Source organism: Gaeumannomyces tritici (assembly GCF_000145635.1).
Source record: "Gaeumannomyces tritici R3-111a-1 unplaced genomic scaffold supercont2.2, whole genome shotgun sequence".
NCBI classification, from domain to species: Eukaryota; Fungi; Ascomycota; class Sordariomycetes; order Magnaporthales; family Magnaporthaceae; genus Gaeumannomyces; species Gaeumannomyces tritici.
The window spans coordinates 6,532,354-6,550,966 of NW_008804546.1; the positions used below are offsets into that span (position 1 = coordinate 6,532,354).

Below are 18,613 nucleotides of genomic sequence, written 5' to 3' on the forward strand. Positions count from 1 at the left end.
GCGCCCGCGCCGCCGCCACCACTACCACCGGGCGGCCGGATGAAGGCGTCGCGCCGCATGACGCGCGTCGTCTCGATGGTGAGCACCTCGCCCGGCGGCAGCAGTTTGGTGCTCATCATGTTGGCCCGCAGCGTCTTGAGCGCCGCAAACGCCCACTTGTCGTCCCCTCCGTCCTCGCCGCCCTGCTTTTTGCCCAGGTGTCGGGGACCGGCTGGTCCGTCGCCGTCGTTTCCACCGCCGCCACCCATGTTGCCGCCGCCACCGCCGCCGCTGCTGCTGCTGCTGCTGCCGCTGCCGGGCCCGTCGTTGTCGTCGACGCTGTTGTGGTACCAGGACCGCGCGAGCCCGTCCTGGAAGGCGGCCCAGAGCCTCTGCCGCAGTTCCATCTTGGCGTCGATGTTGTCGTTCTTGATGGCGAGCGCGACCGCCTGGAGGTCGTGCAGGACGCCCAGGGACAGGTGCGGCACCAGGTCGTTGCCCTGCACCACGCTCGTGATGAGGCCGCGCGTCGCCTTGCGCAGCGACGCCGACATGGTGCCCGGCGGGCCGTAGGCGAACACGTGGATCGGCCGCCCGGCCGGCAGGCGGAGCTCGCGCGTGGTCCGCTCCGACGACGCGGGCCCTCCCGAGGTCGCGGGCGTCGAGGACGACGACGAAGACGACGACGACGAAGACGACGACGACGACGACGGCAGTGCGGCTGGCGCTGATGACGCGCCCGACGTGACGAAACAGGCCCCCGTAACGGCCGGCTCCGAGAGCATGACGCCCAAAAGGGCCGTGACGCCGCCGCCGAGGGAGTGTCCGCACAGGACGAGCCCGTAGTCCGGGTACTCTTCGAGAGCCGCCTTGAGTGTCGCCAGGACGCGCCCGTCGCCGCCATAGAGCAACCGGCGTGCCGAGGCGTGTATGCCCTTGTGCACCTTGTAGTGTCGCCCACGCCATAGCAGATCGTCATAGTCGCACGTCATGTCCGCCAGCACGTCCTCGAAGCCCAGAGTGCCTCGGCAAGCAAGCACGACAGCCTTGGCCTCCTTGTCGATGGAGATGTAGTGCACAAGAGGCACACCCGTGTTCGTGGCTCCCGTAGAGTCCGATCCGCCCTGGGGGTCAACAAAGGACGAGAGCAGGATCGAGTTGGCCTCCGACTCGGTGTGATGGGCGTACGATGTCAGCTCGTGGTGCGTGTCGTCGTCGAGCACCTGGAGCAGCGACATCTTCTTGGAGATGCCCATGACCTTCAAAAAGCTAGACCCGTACGAGGCCGACGAGAAGAGCATGTATCGCGTGATGTTGCGCAACAGGTGGCCGCGAGGGAACATGCCCTGAACCATGCCGGTCCGCCTGAGGCCGTTGAGAGCATCCGTGTCACCGTAGGCGCTGCGCGTAAAGTAGGACGAGAGAACCAGAGACGTCTGCGAGTCGCTGGTTTTGAGCGTGTATATGCTGGGGTTCTGCGACCGGACACGCCGATGGTGTTTGCCAGGCGATGACGGCGAGCCCATGAAGGGGTTGTGATCCGAGATGTCCTTGTCGGAGCGGGATTTCGACATGGAAGGCCCACCCGCCCCGTGCGAGCGACCACTGGCAGAAGCCATGGGGCCCGACAGGTCGCCCCTGAGGAGAGTAGGACTGATTGGGCGGCTGCTGTCAATGGTGTGAATAGAAAAGGTATCGCTTTGGGAGACGAGCGAGTCCCGCTTCCTCTCGTGTACGGCCACATAACTGGTTCTGGACAACGACCTTGGGATAGCCTCGGGCGGAACCATATTCTGCCGGGCCAGCGCCTTTCCGGCGCTGCCGGCCGCCTTGTTGGGTGGCGGCGGGGCCTCACGCCTCGGAATCATCGAGGGTAGCCTGCCAGGGACTGCAACCTGCTGCGACTGCTGCTGTGGAGGCTGCTGTTGCTGGCGTGGCTTTGCCTGCGTGAATGTGCTATATCCAGGCGCGACGGGGCTAGCGGGCGCAGTCCTAGCCCTCCGGAACGATGTCCGCGGCAGCCCTTCATTGTCGCTGGCCTCCTTCCGTAGCAGGTTCGACAGTGCCGGACCAGGCCCCTTTTTCAGCGCCGTTCGGAAGCCACCCTTCTTGTGGTCGGTCGACTTGGCCGCCTGTTCAGCCCTGGGCCTTTTCATCGGCGGCTTGCTTGGCGACGGTTCGGCACCAATGCTTGGGCTCGATGGTTTCAGGGGCGTACGCTGACGCTTCTGGTTGGCCGATTCGGGTGAAGGCTTGGAGACGGGGAGCTGGGAAGTTCGTGACGGGGTAGCCATGGGCACGGCTGGCGACGTGGGCTGGGGTATCCTCGAGGCGTCCACAAGTGTCGCGGGGCTCTTGGGTGGCACTGGAGGGCGCAGCTCTTGCTCGTCATCTGTGCTGTCGTCCCCATCGCTACTGCTCTCTCGCAGCTGCTCAACAAACCCGACCGGTTCCTCATCGAGCGCGGGCTGGAGCTCACCCTCGTTCCTACAAAAGTCGGTGGCACGAAAGGTGTTGCGGTCCACCCTGTAAACGAAGCGGTAGCTCGAGCCGTCGGCGACGGACCCGCTCTGGCGCCGCTCGCTGGACCGGCCCGGCCTGGACGGCCCATGCTCCAGTAGCTTCGCCCCCGGGGGCGGAGACAGCGGTGGCGGGCTGGCTCCCTGTATGTCAACCGTGATGATTTTGCTGGTCGTGGTCTCTGTCATGATGGACACCTTGGCATCGTCGGGCAATGACCGCAGGATCTGCTGCTTGAGGTGGATTTCGGGCAAATCTTGATCACTGTCGCTGCTTTGCTGGGCGCTGTGGTTTTGTATCATGCTCATCATGTCGGCACCGCCGTGGTCCAGGGGAACCGTCTCGTCGGCCGGTCGGGTATAGTTGCCGTTGTGGACACCATAGAGACTATCCTGGTGTAGGGCATATCTCTAAAGGAGGGAACAGAAAGAAACTCTGGTTAGCACGTATGCCACACGCCTAATTCGACAAGGCGCACCCAGGTCTGGGGGAGACCCAAGGTCTGGGGGAGCTTACCTCTCCACCTGTGGCGACGACGACGTCCCAAACCACCTCTTCCACCTCCAGCTTGCGATTCTCTTCCTCGACGAGGTCACTGCACCACCTCTGCAGGTAGGCCATGCCGCAGAGGCCGAGGAATAGGTCGATGATGCCGACCCGCTCCCCCTCGGCGCCCGTGGCCGGGTTCTGGAACTCCCTGCGGATCAGGGTGAAGATGCTGGCGATTGCGCGCGACGACTCGGTGGAGCCGAGCAGCTGGTCGGCAAAGGACAGGAGGAGCTGGGTGACCTCGTGGACGCTCGAGGCCGTCGTCTCGACAAGCTGGAAGCTCGTGGCGGTCAGGAAGGCGGCGCCGGTGATGGTGCGGTGGATGGTGGCGAGGCCGCGCTCGAGCAGGTTCTCCGTCTCGGCGCGCCCAAACTCGGTGCTGTTGGTGGCCAGCAGGTCCTTGCCGGCCCGGCTGAGGATGCCCTCGACGACGACGCGGCCGAGGTCGAAGCCCGAGAGCGTGGCGGCCTTGCCGGCGTGGAAGGTGTAGCCGCCGATCGAGGTGCCCAGCCGGAGGAAGAGGCTGGCCGAGCGGGTGGACAGGGTGACCGCCTGGGCGAAGGGGAAGGGCAGAAGTGTGCGGCCCTGCTGCACGGCGGCGGCGTCGTGCGACGCATCGTCGTGGTCGTCGCTGTCCTCGGCGAGGCGTTGGCGGCCGAGAGCGATGTCCATGGCGGCCGAGGGGTGGAGCAGCCCTTGGCCGTCGGCAAGTGAACGGTAGAAGCGGGGACTGCCGTCGTCGTCGTCGTCGTCCTGCCGAGAGGCCATAGCTATACGTATGTGTGTACCTGATAGTCACCGGATGCAATGGCTGGCTGGTGGGATCATGTCAAGGGGCCGGTTTCGTCTAAAGTGGTCGTCCTGCAGCGGCCAGCATCACCATGTCAGTCGCGGGCCGGTCTGTCGGTTGCTCCTGGCGGGCACGGAGGGGTATTTGCTCCTGTCTATAAGATGCAAGGATATAGTGTCGAACCCGTCCTTGAAACGAGGTGAACCAACCTGCGGACGCAGCGATAGGGCGTCAAGTTGAGGCCGCAGGGCCAGCCCAGTCGACCGTTCCATGACAAGCCATCAATGCAGGCAGATGACCCCCCAGTGACGCGTGCAAAACTCTGAGCTAGCATCGCGAGAGCTCGTCGAAACATGTGATTGCCCCATTTGCCAAGCCCTGCCAGACCTGAAGCTTTGGCCCGCTGCAGGTCCGCCAAATCATGCGGGCCGCGGAAGGAGCACGCTGCCGAGCGAGAAAGCACCCACTGACCCATTCGCTATGACGTGCAGTAGCAGCCTGGTGCCGCCCAACACCCCGCCCTGGTCGATCTTCCATACCAGGCCCGATGCCAGGCAGCTTGCACGGCTATCGCGCAAGCGCTATCAATGTTAGGGCGGCCGACGGACTCTGCAGCACGAAAGGGTTGAGACGCCAGAATGAGTGACTTGAGCTAGAATGTTCATTCCTTCCCGCTTCATTAACTTGGAAAGTGAGTAAAAGTTGACACATAAACATGGGCTGTAAATACTATAAGATTTTATTTTCATATTTCTTTGTATCTCATGCAACATGTTTGTGAGGCAAAGTTGTTGTCACCAAGTATGCCCTGAGAAGATAGGCTGGCCGAGTTTTCCATTTTCTTCCCCTCGTGTTTGATGGAACCAAGTCCTGCATGCACGCAAGCTAGGATCCATCCAACCCACCACTCACTCGCCCAAGGCGGTGCGGCTGAGCCGTCCCCTGAAATCCATTGGCACGCATACGGCCACGCCAACCCCGGAGTTGAAGAGGCTGCCCGCCTCGATCGCCGCCCATGCTGTGTCTTTTCCGGCCTAGAGGGGCTGCTTGGCCTCTCTACGTCAGCGGGATTGTCCGTTTCGCGACATGATACATACCTAGCACGGTACATGGGAGACAACCCCCATCAGCCACCCCCATTCGCTTACCGCCCCATCTCGTATCGCGCGTCTAGCCGCTCCGCCAACGAGTCGCTCCTTGTTTTGGGCTCACCGACCTCTACCTCATTCGTTTCCCCGTCTTTCGCTGCATACCATTTTTTTTCATCTTCTATCAACCCGAGTCGCTCGTCCTTCGAGCTGCCCTCCTTTCTTCACAAACCAAACGTCGCCCGCGAACCGACAAACACCCGCACAACCCCGCGCAAAGGATGGCCATCCACTACAGCGAGGCCCCCCCGGCCGACCAGCAGACGACCCCCGCCGCCGCCGCCGCCGCCGCCAGCAGCGACGACGCCGGGCTCTTCTCGCTCGACCTCGTCTCCCCCGACATCGCGGCCCAGCTCCCCGACGGCTACCGCGTCCGCTCGCTGCGCAAGTCCGACTACGACTCGGGGTACCTCGACTGCCTGCGCGTCCTCACGACCGTCGGCGACTTTGACAGGGACGCCTGGCACGCCCGCTACGACGAGTTCGCCGCCGCCAAGGGCACGTACTACATCCTCGTCGTCGAGGACGGCGAGGGCAGGGTCGTCGGCACGGGCGGGCTGATTGTCGAGAGGAAGATGTAAGCACAATGCAGACCAGACACACACACACACACACACACACATACACACATACATACATACATACATGCACGCCAGAAGGGAAACCAGGCTGACCCTTTTTTCTTCTCTCTTTTCGTTATAGCGTCCACAACCTCGGCTCGGTCGGCCACATCGAGGACATCGCCGTCGCCAAGGACCAGCAGGGCAAGAAGCTGGGCCTCCGCATCATCCAGGCACTCGACTACATCTCGGAGAGGGTCGGGTGCTACAAGAGCATCCTCGACTGCAGCGAGAAGAACGAGGGCTTCTACATCAAGTGCGGCTTCAAGCGCGCCGGCCTGCAGATGGCGCACTACTACGAGGACGGCAAGAGTAAAGCCACCTGAGCTTTCTTTTTTTCTGTCTTGTTTGTTTCGGTCTCGACCATAGCTTTCCCGCACTCACGAGGACGGGAGCGGGAATCGGGGGACATGCATACCCATACCCATGACCGACCTTACCTTTGTCACTGCGACAAACGGTAGCCGCTGCTCGCTTTGACCTCGACCGCCACAAATTCCGCACAGCTGCTGATGTCTCCCCCTTTGGCACAACAGAGACGAAGCTTTGAAGAGGGCGTTGCGCCTTGGCGTGTAGGCCACATACATCTTGCATCTGACAGCTGTCAGGCCCGAGGGCAAGGAGGCTGGGTCGTTTGTGCTATGAGCGCGCGGGTTGACGATGTATACGTGTATAACGACGATAGAAGAGCGCACATGAATGCCATGGACCGAATTGATCGTGTCACTGCCAATATTTGCTGGGGCGCTCTAACCCCTATCCCAAGGAGAACCAACCGTTCCGTGCCCTTCCCGGAACAGAGATCCGCTGCGACCCAAAGAGGCGATGTATACACGTAGGCAGAAGGTTATAAGAAGCCTGTGCTCGACAACCACCACCTACTCGCACCGGGAGGGAAGCTGTCCGAACCTATCAGGAGTTGCACCGGGTCACGTTGGCCATGTTGGTGGTGTTGACGGCGCCTCTGGAGAGCATACTCACCGTCCCCAATATTTAACCAACCTCCTTCCAGGTGGAAGTGATATCAAGGACACAAGCACATAAGACCATACCGACTGGAATATACGGGATCCCGTCCGCTCTCCCCTAAAGCCATTGTTAATCCTGCTATGGCTATACAAGAATAAGGACGGTGTTTAGTAGGCAGCCACAAAAAACGCTTTCCATCCCAGGTAATCCATGTTCGGTTACAACTGATGCTGATACCTTTAATGCCTTTTGTCACACGGGGATGCCCCTCGGCATCGTTGTCCTGCTGATCAGACATGATGCTGAGGGAAAAGTCAGCACACGCTCGAGACGAGCGTACTCGAGGGGAGGACAGAGAAGAGCGATACATACACGACGAGAGTGATGGCGGCTCGAGGAACGTAAAGAGAAATCCCGAATCGCGGATCTCAGTCCATGAAGTGCTTGAGGTGCTTGATTTATAAAATATTTTTTAATATATAAATTTTAATATTTCTTTATTTATTTATTTATTAAATAACCGTTTGTTAAAATATTCCAAAAATAAAGTATATGCTAAATCTTTTATTTAAATTGAAAATAAAACTTATTCCATTTTAATGCATGCACTGGGGTAAAGTTATAGCGTTTTAAAGTGGTAGCGTTTAAAATGGGTAGCGAGCTGTCCTCCCACTGTAGGCGCGAAAGCGCGGAGGCCGCGAGGCAAGCATAAAGGGACGAGCGGTGGAAGCATGCAGGTTGAAGGGCAAACTGCAGGTTTGGTAACTGATCGTTGTTGTGGGAAGAAAAGGAACAACTAATTGCTAGGGATGCGGTTGATTACCAAGTTGGTCATACCGAGCGCGCAGTCCCTAACCATGTCAAAGAACAGAGATCAGCCGGCAGCGGGATCTCCGCCAAGCTGGGTAATCCACCAGTCGCGCAAAGTCCCCTCCACCCACTTGCAAAGCTCTACCAATACAGCAAACAAGGGATACAAAGTCTCCATCCTGGCAGTGCTGCCAAGCGAGATAGGACCGACAATCTCAATCATGTGGCCGCGATCGCATGCGAAGTACAAACTCCAATCAAAGCCGTTGCAAAGAATAAGGGGCAGGGTGATAAGCTGATCTGTGTATCCCAAGTCCCTCATGCGGCGGTGCCAAGCGGCCGTCCAAATACCGAGCTGGAGGGTGCCCTCCATATAGGTGGCGTTGGCAATGCTCACCCCAATTGGACTGAAGACTAGTGGGTCGTAAAGGGTTTGGTTGATCGACTGCGACTCGTAAGTCTGGCATCCCACCACCCTGACGACGGCGTTTTCAAGCACCTGATCGCGTGGGCGCGGATTCTGAAGGTCGAGTGCCAATACAAAATCGACCATTTTGCCACTTGCAACCTCGTCCGGCTTGCGGGCCATCTCCGGAAGCCAATGGCTGGCAATGCCTTCACCCATAACCGGCTCACAAACAACGCCGCCGCGAGAAAAGGAGCGCGTTGCAAGCTGGAGCAAAGGGCAATGCGCCAGGCAGTTCCAAGCCAGCTTGTTGCGCCTCTGCCCCCAGAACCTCCCGGCGGTGGCCACGATTTCGTGCAAGGCCTTGAACTGCATTTCTGCGCGCGCGAGCTCGGGAGTTCCTTGAGCATCGTCTGATCGGAAAAACCAATGATCCGGCCATCCTTTTCCATCAGGTAGCTCCCTTTTGATGATGTCGCGAGCCATGGCAGGGATGAATGCTGACTGGTAGACTATGATGCGTTTGATCTCAGAGAGCAGGCTGTGGGCGCTGGCGGGGATCTGGGCGAAGCGGTCTTCGGAAAGTGCGACGAACTTGACGGGCTTGGCGAGGAACAGCAAGGTGCCGGATCGCACAGGTATTGTAATCCTAGATTTCGATCTCGATGACGTCTCGGAGCCTGGCTTGGAGCTGGAGCGGCTGGTCGACGCTTGCAGCTCGGACAGAGGGAGAGGCAAAGGGGCGAGTGGCTGCTGGCTGACCGATTGCAGCTGCTGGTATTGCAGCTGCTGGTATTGCAGCTGCTGGTATTCTTGGCTTAATGGGCGGATGGCGATAGGGACCTGCTGCCCATGCCCACCGGTATTGGACCCTGACTTGGGAATCAGCTCGTCGTAGCCATCACCGTTCTCGTCGTCGTTATCCCGCTTTCTCTTCTTGGGCGAAAAGGAGGCAGGAGGGGTAGGCATTATGCCTGGGTCGTTATGCGGCTCGCACGCGTCGCGCACGTTGATTAGCCACGGAATGACTTTGCTGGCTTCCATGCTGCTTCAAGTTTTCGGTGGTGGCTGCCACGATTGCTTGTTGTATTTCGCGTTGCCTGTCTACGACATGAGATTGACGTAGCAGCCGGTTGCCGGGGCCCACTGCCCGAGTAGTTAGCTTAGCCAAGGTGGGCGACCACAAAACGTATACAAAAAATACAAAAAATACAAAAAATACAAAAAATACAAAAAAATACAAAAAATACAAAAAATACAAAAAATACAAAAAAAACAAAAAAACAAAAAATACATAAAATATATGATTATTTTATTATTTTATTATATTTATAAATATACTTTTTTATACTTATATTTATGCATTTACACAGGATTTTATATTCCAAGTCGGGAATCCTCGCAATCCTTTGCATGAGTATGTAAGTGGACGCCTTCGAGCTTCTCAGTTTATCCTCCCGGGGGCTTATCGCTTGTCTGCGGAGGGGACCGTAAGCCAAAGTATTTTGGCTGGCAGGCATCCTCAGAACAATGTAGTGACTGTGGACTCCTCGGCAGACCTTGGAGATGCTCCGCCGCCATATCCTGTAGCAAATTGCTCCCCTTTCGCTGTCATTAATATCATTTCGCATGGTAGGCAGATCCAGCCCTTCCGGTACAGAGAGAGGCAAGGCTGCAATGTAATATCGTAGATTTACTATTCAATGCTGTCGTACAGTGAAAGGATCAGTGCGTTGCGCCAGATCCGGTCTGCAATGTTTTGTCGGGCAAGGTTTGGCTGGGAGCAAAGGGGAAGGCGCACGCAAACCAGTCGCCGTACGACGACTAGTTTCGATCACAAAGATTCACTTGGTCACTGCATGGTTGGTGTAAATGTATATTGACAGAGCAGGCACACACAGTAAAGAGCAGGGAAATATATGTATATAACCCCTTTTCTTCTACCCCTTTTCTTCTACCCATTGTTTCAATACCACCAAATGCAAGCCTGCAAGTCCCAAAAAAAAAAAAAAAAACACCCGCTACCTTCCCATCCAGCCGCCGTCGACAACGAGCACATGGCCGCTGACGTAGGCGGCAGCCTTGCTGGCGAGGTAGACGGTGGTGCCCTTGAAGTCCTCGGGCCTGCCCCAGCGGCCGGCGGGGATGCGGGCCGAGATGCTGGCCAGGCGCTCGGGGTCGTTCAGCAGCGCCTCGTTCATGTCGGTCTCGATGTAGCCCGGCGCGATGGCGTTGACGGTGACGCCGCGGCTCGTTCCACTCGTTGGCGAAGGACTTTGTCAGCTGCGCGACGGCGCCCTTGGACGCGGCGTAGGCGGGCACCGTCAGCCCTCCCTGGAAGCTGAGCAGGCTCGCGTAGCTGACGACGGAACCCCTGCGGCCCGTGACGGGGTGGGGTGCCAGGGACAGCATGTGGGCGCCCACGTCGCGCGTCAGGGCCAAGACTGCGCCGAGGTTGACCTGCATCACCTCGGCCAAGTCGGCGTCCGGGAAGGCCTCGCACCTGTGGCGGCGCTGGACCCCAGCGCAGTTGACGAGCACGCGCACCTCGTGCCCGTCGGCCAGCACCTTGGGCGTCAGGGCCGCCACTGAGGCCGGGTCCGACAGGTCGGCCGTGTAGATTTGGGCCTTGCGGCCGAGGGCAAGATGGCGTCGCGGGTTGCGGTGGAGGATTCGTCGCGCTGTTTTATTTTTGTTTTTGTTTTTCGGGGGAAGGGGGTTTTTTTTTTGGTGGTGATTGTGATGACGGTTGTTAGTTGCAGATCGTCTCACCTCATGCGGGGTAATATTACTTTTGCTGCAAGGGCGCGACGACGACTAACCTGCACGAGCAGCACGTCGGCGCCGGCCTCAGCCAGCCCGATGGCTACGGCCTGGCCGGTCCCCCGGGTGCCGCCCGTCACGAGCGCGGTGTGGCCTTGGAGCGAGAACATTTTTCTTTTTCTTGTTCGGGGTGGTTTTGAGGGGAAGCTATCTCGACGGGGTTCTGTTGGTCCCACCTGATCGAGGCCTGGGATTAATCCCCAATGCACGTCCCCCTCCACCATCACAATCCCTGTTCAGCCACAGAGCATGGGGGTCTGGTTGTTGGCTCGGCACGGCCGGATTAGAAAAAAACGGAACACTTTTCCATTTTTGCCCCTGTGCATATACCATTACCAAATGAAAAGTGCTCCGTTTTTTTTTTTTTTTACCAGACCGTGCTCGGCTCCCTCCCTGGCTCCCCGGCTCCCTCCCCGGGGCATGGCAAGGCTGCACTTGGCTGCCACACCTCACAGGCGCGATGCCTCCGGCACGATGTCTTCCCATTGTCATGACGTCGCCTTGCTTCTCCCCCTAGTCGTATATGTCTATAGATAGTATTATTGAACGCCTCAGATGCATATTGAATGCAGGGCGAGGCTCGTTTGGCAACCTGATCGTGTCCCAAGTGTCCCAGTGTCCCAGTGTCCTGGCAACGCGACTTTCTCCTCCTTCATCCTGCGGTCCGATCTTTGCCCCTCTGCGGAGAGAAAAGAGGCTGCCATCTGTTTGCCCCCTCCTATTGGCTCAGGCAGCAGTGCTGATATCCCTTGGAGCCTCTGAAAAGACCCTCAACGAGATACACAAACAGCCTCGTCCCATGTACTTCTGCTCGGCTGTGACTCTTGCGATATCAACAGTTAGCTAACCTCTTTTGCCCTGAAAGAGTGCCTATATAAGGGCGTCTACCCCTCTCTCTGGGTTCCTTCTTGAGTTGGACTTGCAACAACAACGACAACAACTCTCTTTCCAACCCTGACACTCAGCTCAGAGCTACCCCAGACGACTCTCCACCTCCCAGTCTACTATAGACACAATACTGATCTCCTCCAGCGTCATCTTCCATCCTCACAACCACCCGCCACTCAAGATGCGTCTCACATCCGTCCTCGTCTCGGCCCTCATCGGCCTCGCCGCAGGCCAGAACCCCGTCACCTTCCAGACCCAGGGCACCGTGGACGGCGGCTTCGCCATCCCCGAGGACGTCGCGCCGGGCATCTACAAGGTCTTCATAGACACGGCCGGCGTCGCGCACCACGAGAAGATCGGCGAGCCGGGCGCCGGCGCCGCCCCCGCGTCCCGCATCGCCGAGACTGCAGCCGCCGCCGCCGTCCGGGACGGCGACAATGCCCAGCTGACACTGGAGCCGCGGCTGGCGGCGTCGGCCAAGCTCGGCAAGCGCCAGGACGTCTTCTGGCAGTACAAGTGCCCGGACGGCAAGGACCGCGACCACACGCTCAACCACACCGACCTGACCGACGCCATCGACGACCTCAAGAACCAGTGCGGCGACGACCTCAAGGTGCCCTCGGGCTGGCACATCTACGCCACCCGCGGCAAGGTCGCCGCCTTCTTCTGCAACTTCCAGGGTCTGACCAACAACTGCAACCGGAACACCGTCGAGACCAAGCGCAAGGACATCATCCGGGAGTGCGGCGATGACTGGGTTGCCGGCTGGGCTGACTGGGTAAGTTCGTTTTCTTCCCTTGGACGGCATTTGCCCCCAACAAATGACATGAAATGGGAAAGAAACTGACCGGGTATGCGCAATCGCTCCAGATCATGTACATCCCCGGCCACTCGTGGAGCAGCCTGTTCAGCTACGGCTACCACTCCATCGGCGACAGCAAGAACTTCTGTGGCCGTGACCACTAAGGTACTCAGCTTTGGCTCACAGCCTTCACATTGGGATTGATTGGCTTTTGGGGATGGTTGCTTTGGTTAAATTGAGCCCAAGATTCTTTTGGAGTTTGGGGATAACCGGATAGGGGTAGCAAGGACCTAGAACAGACCACAGAGCATTGTTTTTGATTTCGGAATCACTTGACCCTCCAGGTCCAAACCCTCACTTCCTGCACTCGCAGTCCTAGACCCATCGCTTCAGAAGATGTGCATGTCCGACCTGTAGTGACGGAAGGTTGTCTGGATCCCCGTGAGATCCCCGCGCCTCCGTGGCATCACTTTCAAGGCAATCAGCCTGCATGACGGGGAGACCTCCGACAATGCCCGGGCCCCCCCACGAGACCCTGCAGGCCAAGTTCTCGTGAGGCTCCGCCTGATGCAGTGGGTGGCTGATGATGCCTGGATCCCCGTGAGGTCCCCGTACCCGGCAGAACAAAAGGTTTTCCGACGCAACCCTGGCCGGCGACGGAACTATGGTAGGCAGAGAGTAAAAAGGATTTGGGTACAATGCAAATTTTATTGGGAGCCGTAGTTTCTCAACACAAGAGGGGGGGTTGGCAAGGCATACAATCCAACACCTGACGCCAGTGCTCGCACGTTTGCTGCTGCTGCCCGCACCGACATGGGATCGACTGCAGCTCCTCGGGGAGGGCGCGCGACGGCTCCTCGTGGATGATGGAAGCAGGGTGAGCTCGAGCTCATTGAAGAGGGAGAGAAGACACATAATCCAACACCTGACGCCAGTGCTCGCACGCTTGCTGCTGCTGCCCGCACCGACACAGGATCGACTTCAGCTCCTCGGGGACGCCGCGCGACGCCGACTCGTGGATGAGCAGGGTGAGCTGGAGCTGGTCAAAGAGGCGGAGGGCGGGCCCGACCGATTCGTAATCGCTAGAGACGAGGACGCGGCTTAGCGACAGGACGAGGAGGTACGCGGGCTCGAGGTCCCGGAAGACGGAGTCGGCCAGCTCCGGCTCCGCGCGGATGAAGGCGCGGATGCCCCTGACCAGCCGCTGCGGGCGCGCGGCCGGGTCCTCGCCCTCCTGGAGGTGCCACCACGAGTCCGTGTTCCCGACGTTGGAGGCCGCGCGGAGCAGCGCCTGGTGGGACTCGTAGGGCGCCGTGGAGGTTGCCATGCTGGTCTCGGGGCCGTTCCGGAGCAGAAACGTCAGCAGACTGGTGTTGGACATGGTGATGTTATGTTTCTAGATGGCGTTGTTCGAGAATAGTTTTGGCCAAGGTAGACGGTAATGTCGAGTATAGATGATGCCGAGTGTAGATGATGATACAAAGTGTAGATGGTGATGCCGAACGCCGATGCTGGATGGATGCTGGTCGTTACATGCATATTTATACATTTTCCTTGCGCCCTGTCTTTACTTTGTTTCTTCGTCAGGCCCTTTTGTCGGCGACCCTTGCGCTGTTTTGCTTTTGATTCACTCGCACAAAGCATCTGAGCATTCGTTTGTAAAGCCACCTCGTCATTGATGCTGTTTGCTGCCACGTTGTCCGCGCAACACAGGATGCATGCACACGCACACGCACACAAACGATAACCAGAGTGTTGGCTCTCACTAGCATGGATTGCTTCGTATTCTCTCAAAGGTATCAATCTGCTCTAAAGGGGTATAATAATGTTGTCGGCAGAGAAGGAAAAACGCATGTATATGGGGTGGGCAGCAGCCAGACTGTCAGTGGTATGACGATGTCCCTGACCCGATTCTAGAAGTTGTGTATAACGAAACCAAGGCAGCAGACGGGCAGCGGTATAAGGGATACATGTACAGCGAGGAAGTGGATGGCAGGATGGGGAGTGATTAGTGAATGGCAGGATGGGGAGTGATTAGTGAAGAGTGGTGAACCGCTGCAGTCAAAAAGGTGTTGTGGTTCATGGTGGGTTGATGCTCATGATAGGTACAAGAGGCGAACAAAAAAGGTGGCGGCGTCGCCCAGTTCAGCCAAGCTTGCCATATGGCGCACCCAAGTTGCTGGAAGGCTTGAGCTGGATGCTGTCAGGGTCCGGGACGCCACCCCGGGCAATGTTCGCCCTGAACTCCTCGCTGTGTGCGGCCTCTGTATAGCCCACCCGGCCTTCCTGCTGCATGATCTCCGATCGGTCCTCGATGATCTCCGATCGGTCCTCGGCAGCATCGGGAGTTGTCGAGGCTTGGGCTGCCGAGAGAGCAGGATCAAGAGACGAGAGAGCAGGATCAAGAGACGAACATGGAGACCGAGAAGGCGAAGGTGGAGACAGAGGCCTCGCAGTATACCTCGGTGACCTGAAGCCAGGCCAAATAATGGGAGCTCTCGAGTCAACATGGGAGCTGGTCCCACCTAGGCCCGTTGAAGAGGGCGCGGCACCAGCTGCCGTCTTGTGCGCGACTCCGGCACCAGCCACTGCACCGTTCTAGTGTGAAGGATGGCCTCGGATCTCTCCCAGGGGCGCCCCGAAGTTACTGGTCTTCCTGATGCGAAGAGCAATCTCGAGGCTCGTGTCGGGCTCGCTCGGGCTGGAGGCCTGGGACGAATCCAGAGTCTTGGACTCGCGCTTCTGCTCGCCGGCTTTCGCAGCGGCTCCGCCCGAGGGTCCCGCAGGAGTGTCATTCTGGAGAACCTTGGGCAAGGCATCCTCCGTCTCTCCCTTGCTGACGTCCTCGAGCTTCTTGTCAAGCAGATCAAAGAACCTGGCGTCCTTGGCAGGGAGGTTCCTCAGGGTCAGAGGCCCCGTCAGCGGCGGCGGACCCTCGCCCGTGGCCAAGGTCGGGCCACCTGAAAGCTCGGTAGCCCCCTTACCGACGGGCGGCTCGACGGGCTCTTCCATGGCTCTCTCTTTGCCCTTGCTGGCAACACCGCTGCTGCTGCTGTCGTCGAAGCCCGTTGCGGTTGTCGGGGTCACCTCACCACTGCTACTGGCAGTGGTTTGGACCTCGGTGGACGCTCCAGACGGAAGCACCGAGAGCGAGTGATTGGGGGTGTGGCCTGCATTCATCCGGAGACGCTCAGGCTCGGAAGCGGCGAGCACCTTGAGCGGATCCTTCTCCGAGACCTTTCGCGGGTTGGCGTCCGGACGCTGGTCATCCGGGGCCACATTGTTGAGAGTGGGCGAGGTCTCGGTCGAGGTCGGCTTGGAACCAGCCGCGGAGCCCTCGTGGCTGTTGTCTCCATCGATGAAGGTGGCCTTCTGGAGGGCCGTCTTCTTGAGCGGAATCCCCTCGAGCTCGGGGTGGATGTCCTGGACATCGATGGTGGGAGCGGGCTGCTCGTCCTCAGAGTGGGAAGCGGAAGACATGGCGGTAGCTGGATGTTGTTGTTCTGATGATGCGGCGGTGGGAAAGCTGGTTGGGTGCGGTTCTTGCGCAAGTGGTATGAATGGCGACGACTCTGGCTGTCTAGACGGACTGATACGCGTGGTTGTGGTTGTAGGTAGGTTGGCAGAAGTTTTTGGGTCGGCCTGGGACCGAGAAGCTTGTGACTGGTATGGGACTGTCTGAGTCGCGCCCACCCTAGGGCCCCGATGTTGGGGTCCACCCTGAAGCGAAGACAAGACCGTCGAGGTGCTGCCCGGAGATGCAACGTCATTGCTTCCGCCGCCTCCTCGCAGAGACGGGCCCAGACCTCCTTCCTCTGGGATGCTTTCGACGTGGCCGAACCTGCTGCCGGACCTCATGGTCTTGGCCTGGTCCTTCAGTCTAACTATCTCGTCCATCAGCGCCACGCGTTCCGCCTCCCACTCTGTCCGCTCCATGTCCATGATTGCTCTTTCCTCCTGGTACACCTCCTCGGCGCGAGACCGGTTGGCTTCGAGGTACCTCCGCTCGCTCTCCCACGCCTGGCGTATCAAGGTGTTCTGCTTCTCGAGCAGGGCGATCCTCTGATTCTGGGCCTGCTGGCCGGCCACGGGCAGCAACACGTCCCCCGAGCCCTGGCGGGCTTGGAGCATGGGAGGCTGGGCGTGGTTGTAGGGTGCCGAGGGGAGCTCCACAGGAGCGGGCGCGGGGACTCCGGGGTAAGGAGCGACGGCGGCGTTGAGGGGCACCATGACACTCGAGAAGGGAACGCGGGACGGGGAAGCCACGGCTGAGTGGTTCCTCATGGCTGAACCAACAGGAAGGGACGCGGAGCGCCTGGTGGGCGAGAGGCTGGCGGAACGCTGCTGCTGCCGTGTCTGCTGCCTCAGCTGGCGGTCGATCTGTGTCGAGGTAGGGGCGAGCCTGGGAGAGATGAACTGGGAGGCTTGCGAGGAGTATGGGCCGGCAGACGAGGCGCTCCTAGCGAGAGAGGAGGCAGAGGGCGGTGCTTGTTGTTGTGTCTGGGCAGCGGCAGCGGCGGGTGCGAGACTGCCGCCTGGGTAGTACGAGCGCATGGGGCCAGGGCCGTCGTTCGCAGCAGGCAGGTGGTGGTGGTGGGCTTCAAAGTACTGGGCGGCACCGCGGGGAAGGGCCAGCGGCGATATGACGGACGAGTGATGGGCTGGGACCATGTCGGGGAAGGCGGCCAGATGCATATCGTCATGGACAGCACCCGAGGATAGGAAGGAGTCGTTGGCCGCCCTCGGCATGGTGGGCGGCAGGTATTGTAGGGCAAGCATTGACGACGCGTGGGGGGGCCAGGTGGGTGGCACACGACTCTGACCGGCAGGCGGCGGGTGCACATGGACGACGGGAGGGATCAACAGCGGCGAGGCGCAGCAGCAGTCACCCGGGGTCCTTCTTTCTTGGGGTCTTGTTGCCGGCAGCGCTGCTTGCGTCTCTTGTAGGCCTTGTTCTCGAGTCGGATCGGGAGGGTACGAGGGTACGAGGGAGAAAGAAGGGCGGTCGGTTCGATCGTGGGTACAACGGGGACCAGGCAGGTAGGTGTAAGTGCGTTCTTTTAGCAGCCAAGATTGTACCTGCAGCAGGATACTGCCCGCTTTCACCGTTACTGTGCTAGCCCGCTCGTAGTTTTTTACTTTTGTGTTGTCCCAGTTCCGCAGGTTCGGCAGGTATCGGGCTCTGAGGGTCCAGGCTGCCAATGCCCAAATCGTCAGGAACGGACAGGGCTTGGAGCTCGGGGGGCTTGGCCGGGTGGGTGCTTGTCTGCTGTGCTGGCAGGCGGTGGGGCCTCTCGGGAGGAAAAATGACGTTGAGGGAGAGCGTGCGGGTTTGCGAGCTGTCGGCTGTCTGTGGGTTGTGGACGCGAGGCGCGAGCTTGAGAAAAAAGCGGAGCTGTTGGGCGCGCTTAGGTCACGGCGGTGGGGAGGACGACGGTTCCTGCCTCTGTCCTTTGTTACTGCGTACTGCCTTGGTCAACTGGTGCCTCGCAGGCGTCTTGGGTTGGTTCCTGGAGATGGCGGATCGAGTTCTCGGCGGTTAGACTTGTTTACAATGTGCGCTGCAACTGAGCCTGTGTTGGTGAGTGAGTCTGCATGGCAGCCACCAACCTTTACAAGCCAAAAGCATGTGAATGTCGCCTTGGTGCAGCACATTCCAGCGTTAACCTACCAGACACTACAGGCTGAGGGATCAAGCTCGAGGCGCGAGTAGCAAACAGAATCCGTCCAAGCCAGGGCGGGATCTCGTGGATTAAAAAGGAGCGGCCACAGACACAGTATTGGGGCTCAAGGGGGCGAGTCGTCATGGGCGGGAAAACGGCCGGGTAATAAGCCAGACAGCTAAGGACGGGGTGGTGTGAGTGTGGGCGTGGGTGTGGGCGGGGTGGGCGTGGGCGTGGGCGTTGTCCCCAGATGCCTCTGCCTCCGCCTCCTCCCACCCACTTACTTGCCTGTGCTCCGTTTTTGCTCCAGTCACCCGTCGAATGGCTGGGGCTTGCTACAGTGCTGCAGCATCATTACCTGCCGCCTTCTTCACTCCGCTTCTGCAATGTTGCGCTGGCCTTGCGCATCCTCTCTGGCAGCGCCCATTTGGTTGGGCGAAGAAGACATGATGCTGCCCAGTCCCAAAAAAGGTGCGCAAGGGTACCTGCACTGGTGGGTTTGACTGGGCGAAACTGGGGTGTCACGCTACGAGAGGGTGTGAGACGTGGAATCCAATGGGCGAAAAGCCGCACTGCAAAGACTGCGGTTGAGCTGATTCCCATCAGCAAGGAGGAGGGGGGGGGGGGGGGGGGCGGGGACGACGAC

General features: G+C 59.2%; 7 protein-coding genes across 7 annotated transcripts; 2 read left to right on the top strand and 5 right to left on the bottom strand.

The window, feature by feature from the left end:
• Positions 1-21: 21 nt before the first annotated feature.
• Positions 22-4,231, bottom strand: GGTG_04780 (hypothetical protein; the record flags this gene model as incomplete). The annotated part of the gene is made up of 3 exons (XM_009222577.1): positions 3,016-4,231; positions 236-2,909; positions 22-182 (listed from the first exon to the last, which is right to left on the bottom strand). Exons 1-3 carry the CDS (start codon positions 3,814-3,816, stop codon positions 22-24), a joined length of 3,636 nt encoding a protein of 1,211 aa, XP_009220841.1. The 5' UTR covers positions 3,817-4,231.
• A 976-nt stretch (positions 4,232-5,207) lies between these two features.
• GGTG_04781 (glucosamine 6-phosphate acetyltransferase) lies at positions 5,208-5,932 on the top strand (the record flags this gene model as incomplete). The annotated part of the gene is made up of 2 exons (XM_009222578.1): positions 5,208-5,563; positions 5,689-5,932. 2 exons carry the CDS (start codon positions 5,208-5,210, stop codon positions 5,930-5,932), a joined length of 600 nt encoding a protein of 199 aa, XP_009220842.1.
• A 1,366-nt stretch (positions 5,933-7,298) lies between these two features.
• Positions 7,299-8,900, bottom strand: GGTG_04782 (hypothetical protein). The gene has a single exon (XM_009222579.1). It carries the CDS (start codon positions 8,833-8,835, stop codon positions 7,450-7,452), a length of 1,386 nt encoding a protein of 461 aa, XP_009220843.1. The 5' UTR covers positions 8,836-8,900; the 3' UTR covers positions 7,299-7,449.
• A 912-nt stretch (positions 8,901-9,812) lies between these two features.
• Positions 9,813-10,724, bottom strand: GGTG_04783 (hypothetical protein; the record flags this gene model as incomplete). The annotated part of the gene is made up of 3 exons (XM_009222580.1): positions 9,813-10,065; positions 10,097-10,419; positions 10,614-10,724. 3 exons carry the CDS (start codon positions 10,722-10,724, stop codon positions 9,813-9,815), a joined length of 687 nt encoding a protein of 228 aa, XP_009220844.1.
• A 388-nt stretch (positions 10,725-11,112) lies between these two features.
• GGTG_04784 (hypothetical protein) lies at positions 11,113-12,661 on the top strand. Its single transcript, XM_009222581.1, has 2 exons — positions 11,113-12,280; positions 12,373-12,661. Exons 1-2 carry the CDS (start codon positions 11,684-11,686, stop codon positions 12,466-12,468), a joined length of 693 nt encoding a protein of 230 aa, XP_009220845.1. The 5' UTR covers positions 11,113-11,683; the 3' UTR covers positions 12,469-12,661.
• Positions 12,662-13,031: 370 nt separating this feature from the next.
• Positions 13,032-13,789, bottom strand: GGTG_04785 (hypothetical protein; the record flags this gene model as incomplete). The annotated part of the gene is made up of 2 exons (XM_009222582.1): positions 13,235-13,789; positions 13,032-13,186 (listed from the first exon to the last, which is right to left on the bottom strand). Exons 1-2 carry the CDS (start codon positions 13,683-13,685, stop codon positions 13,032-13,034), a joined length of 606 nt encoding a protein of 201 aa, XP_009220846.1. The 5' UTR covers positions 13,686-13,789.
• A 490-nt stretch (positions 13,790-14,279) lies between these two features.
• On the bottom strand, positions 14,280-18,107 carry GGTG_04786 (hypothetical protein). The gene is made up of 2 exons (XM_009222583.1): positions 17,915-18,107; positions 14,280-17,814 (listed from the first exon to the last, which is right to left on the bottom strand). The coding sequence occupies exon 2, from the start codon at positions 17,081-17,083 to the stop codon at positions 14,903-14,905; it is 2,181 nt and encodes a 726-aa protein (XP_009220847.1). The 5' UTR covers positions 17,084-17,814; positions 17,915-18,107; the 3' UTR covers positions 14,280-14,902.
• Positions 18,108-18,613: the final 506 nt, after the last annotated feature.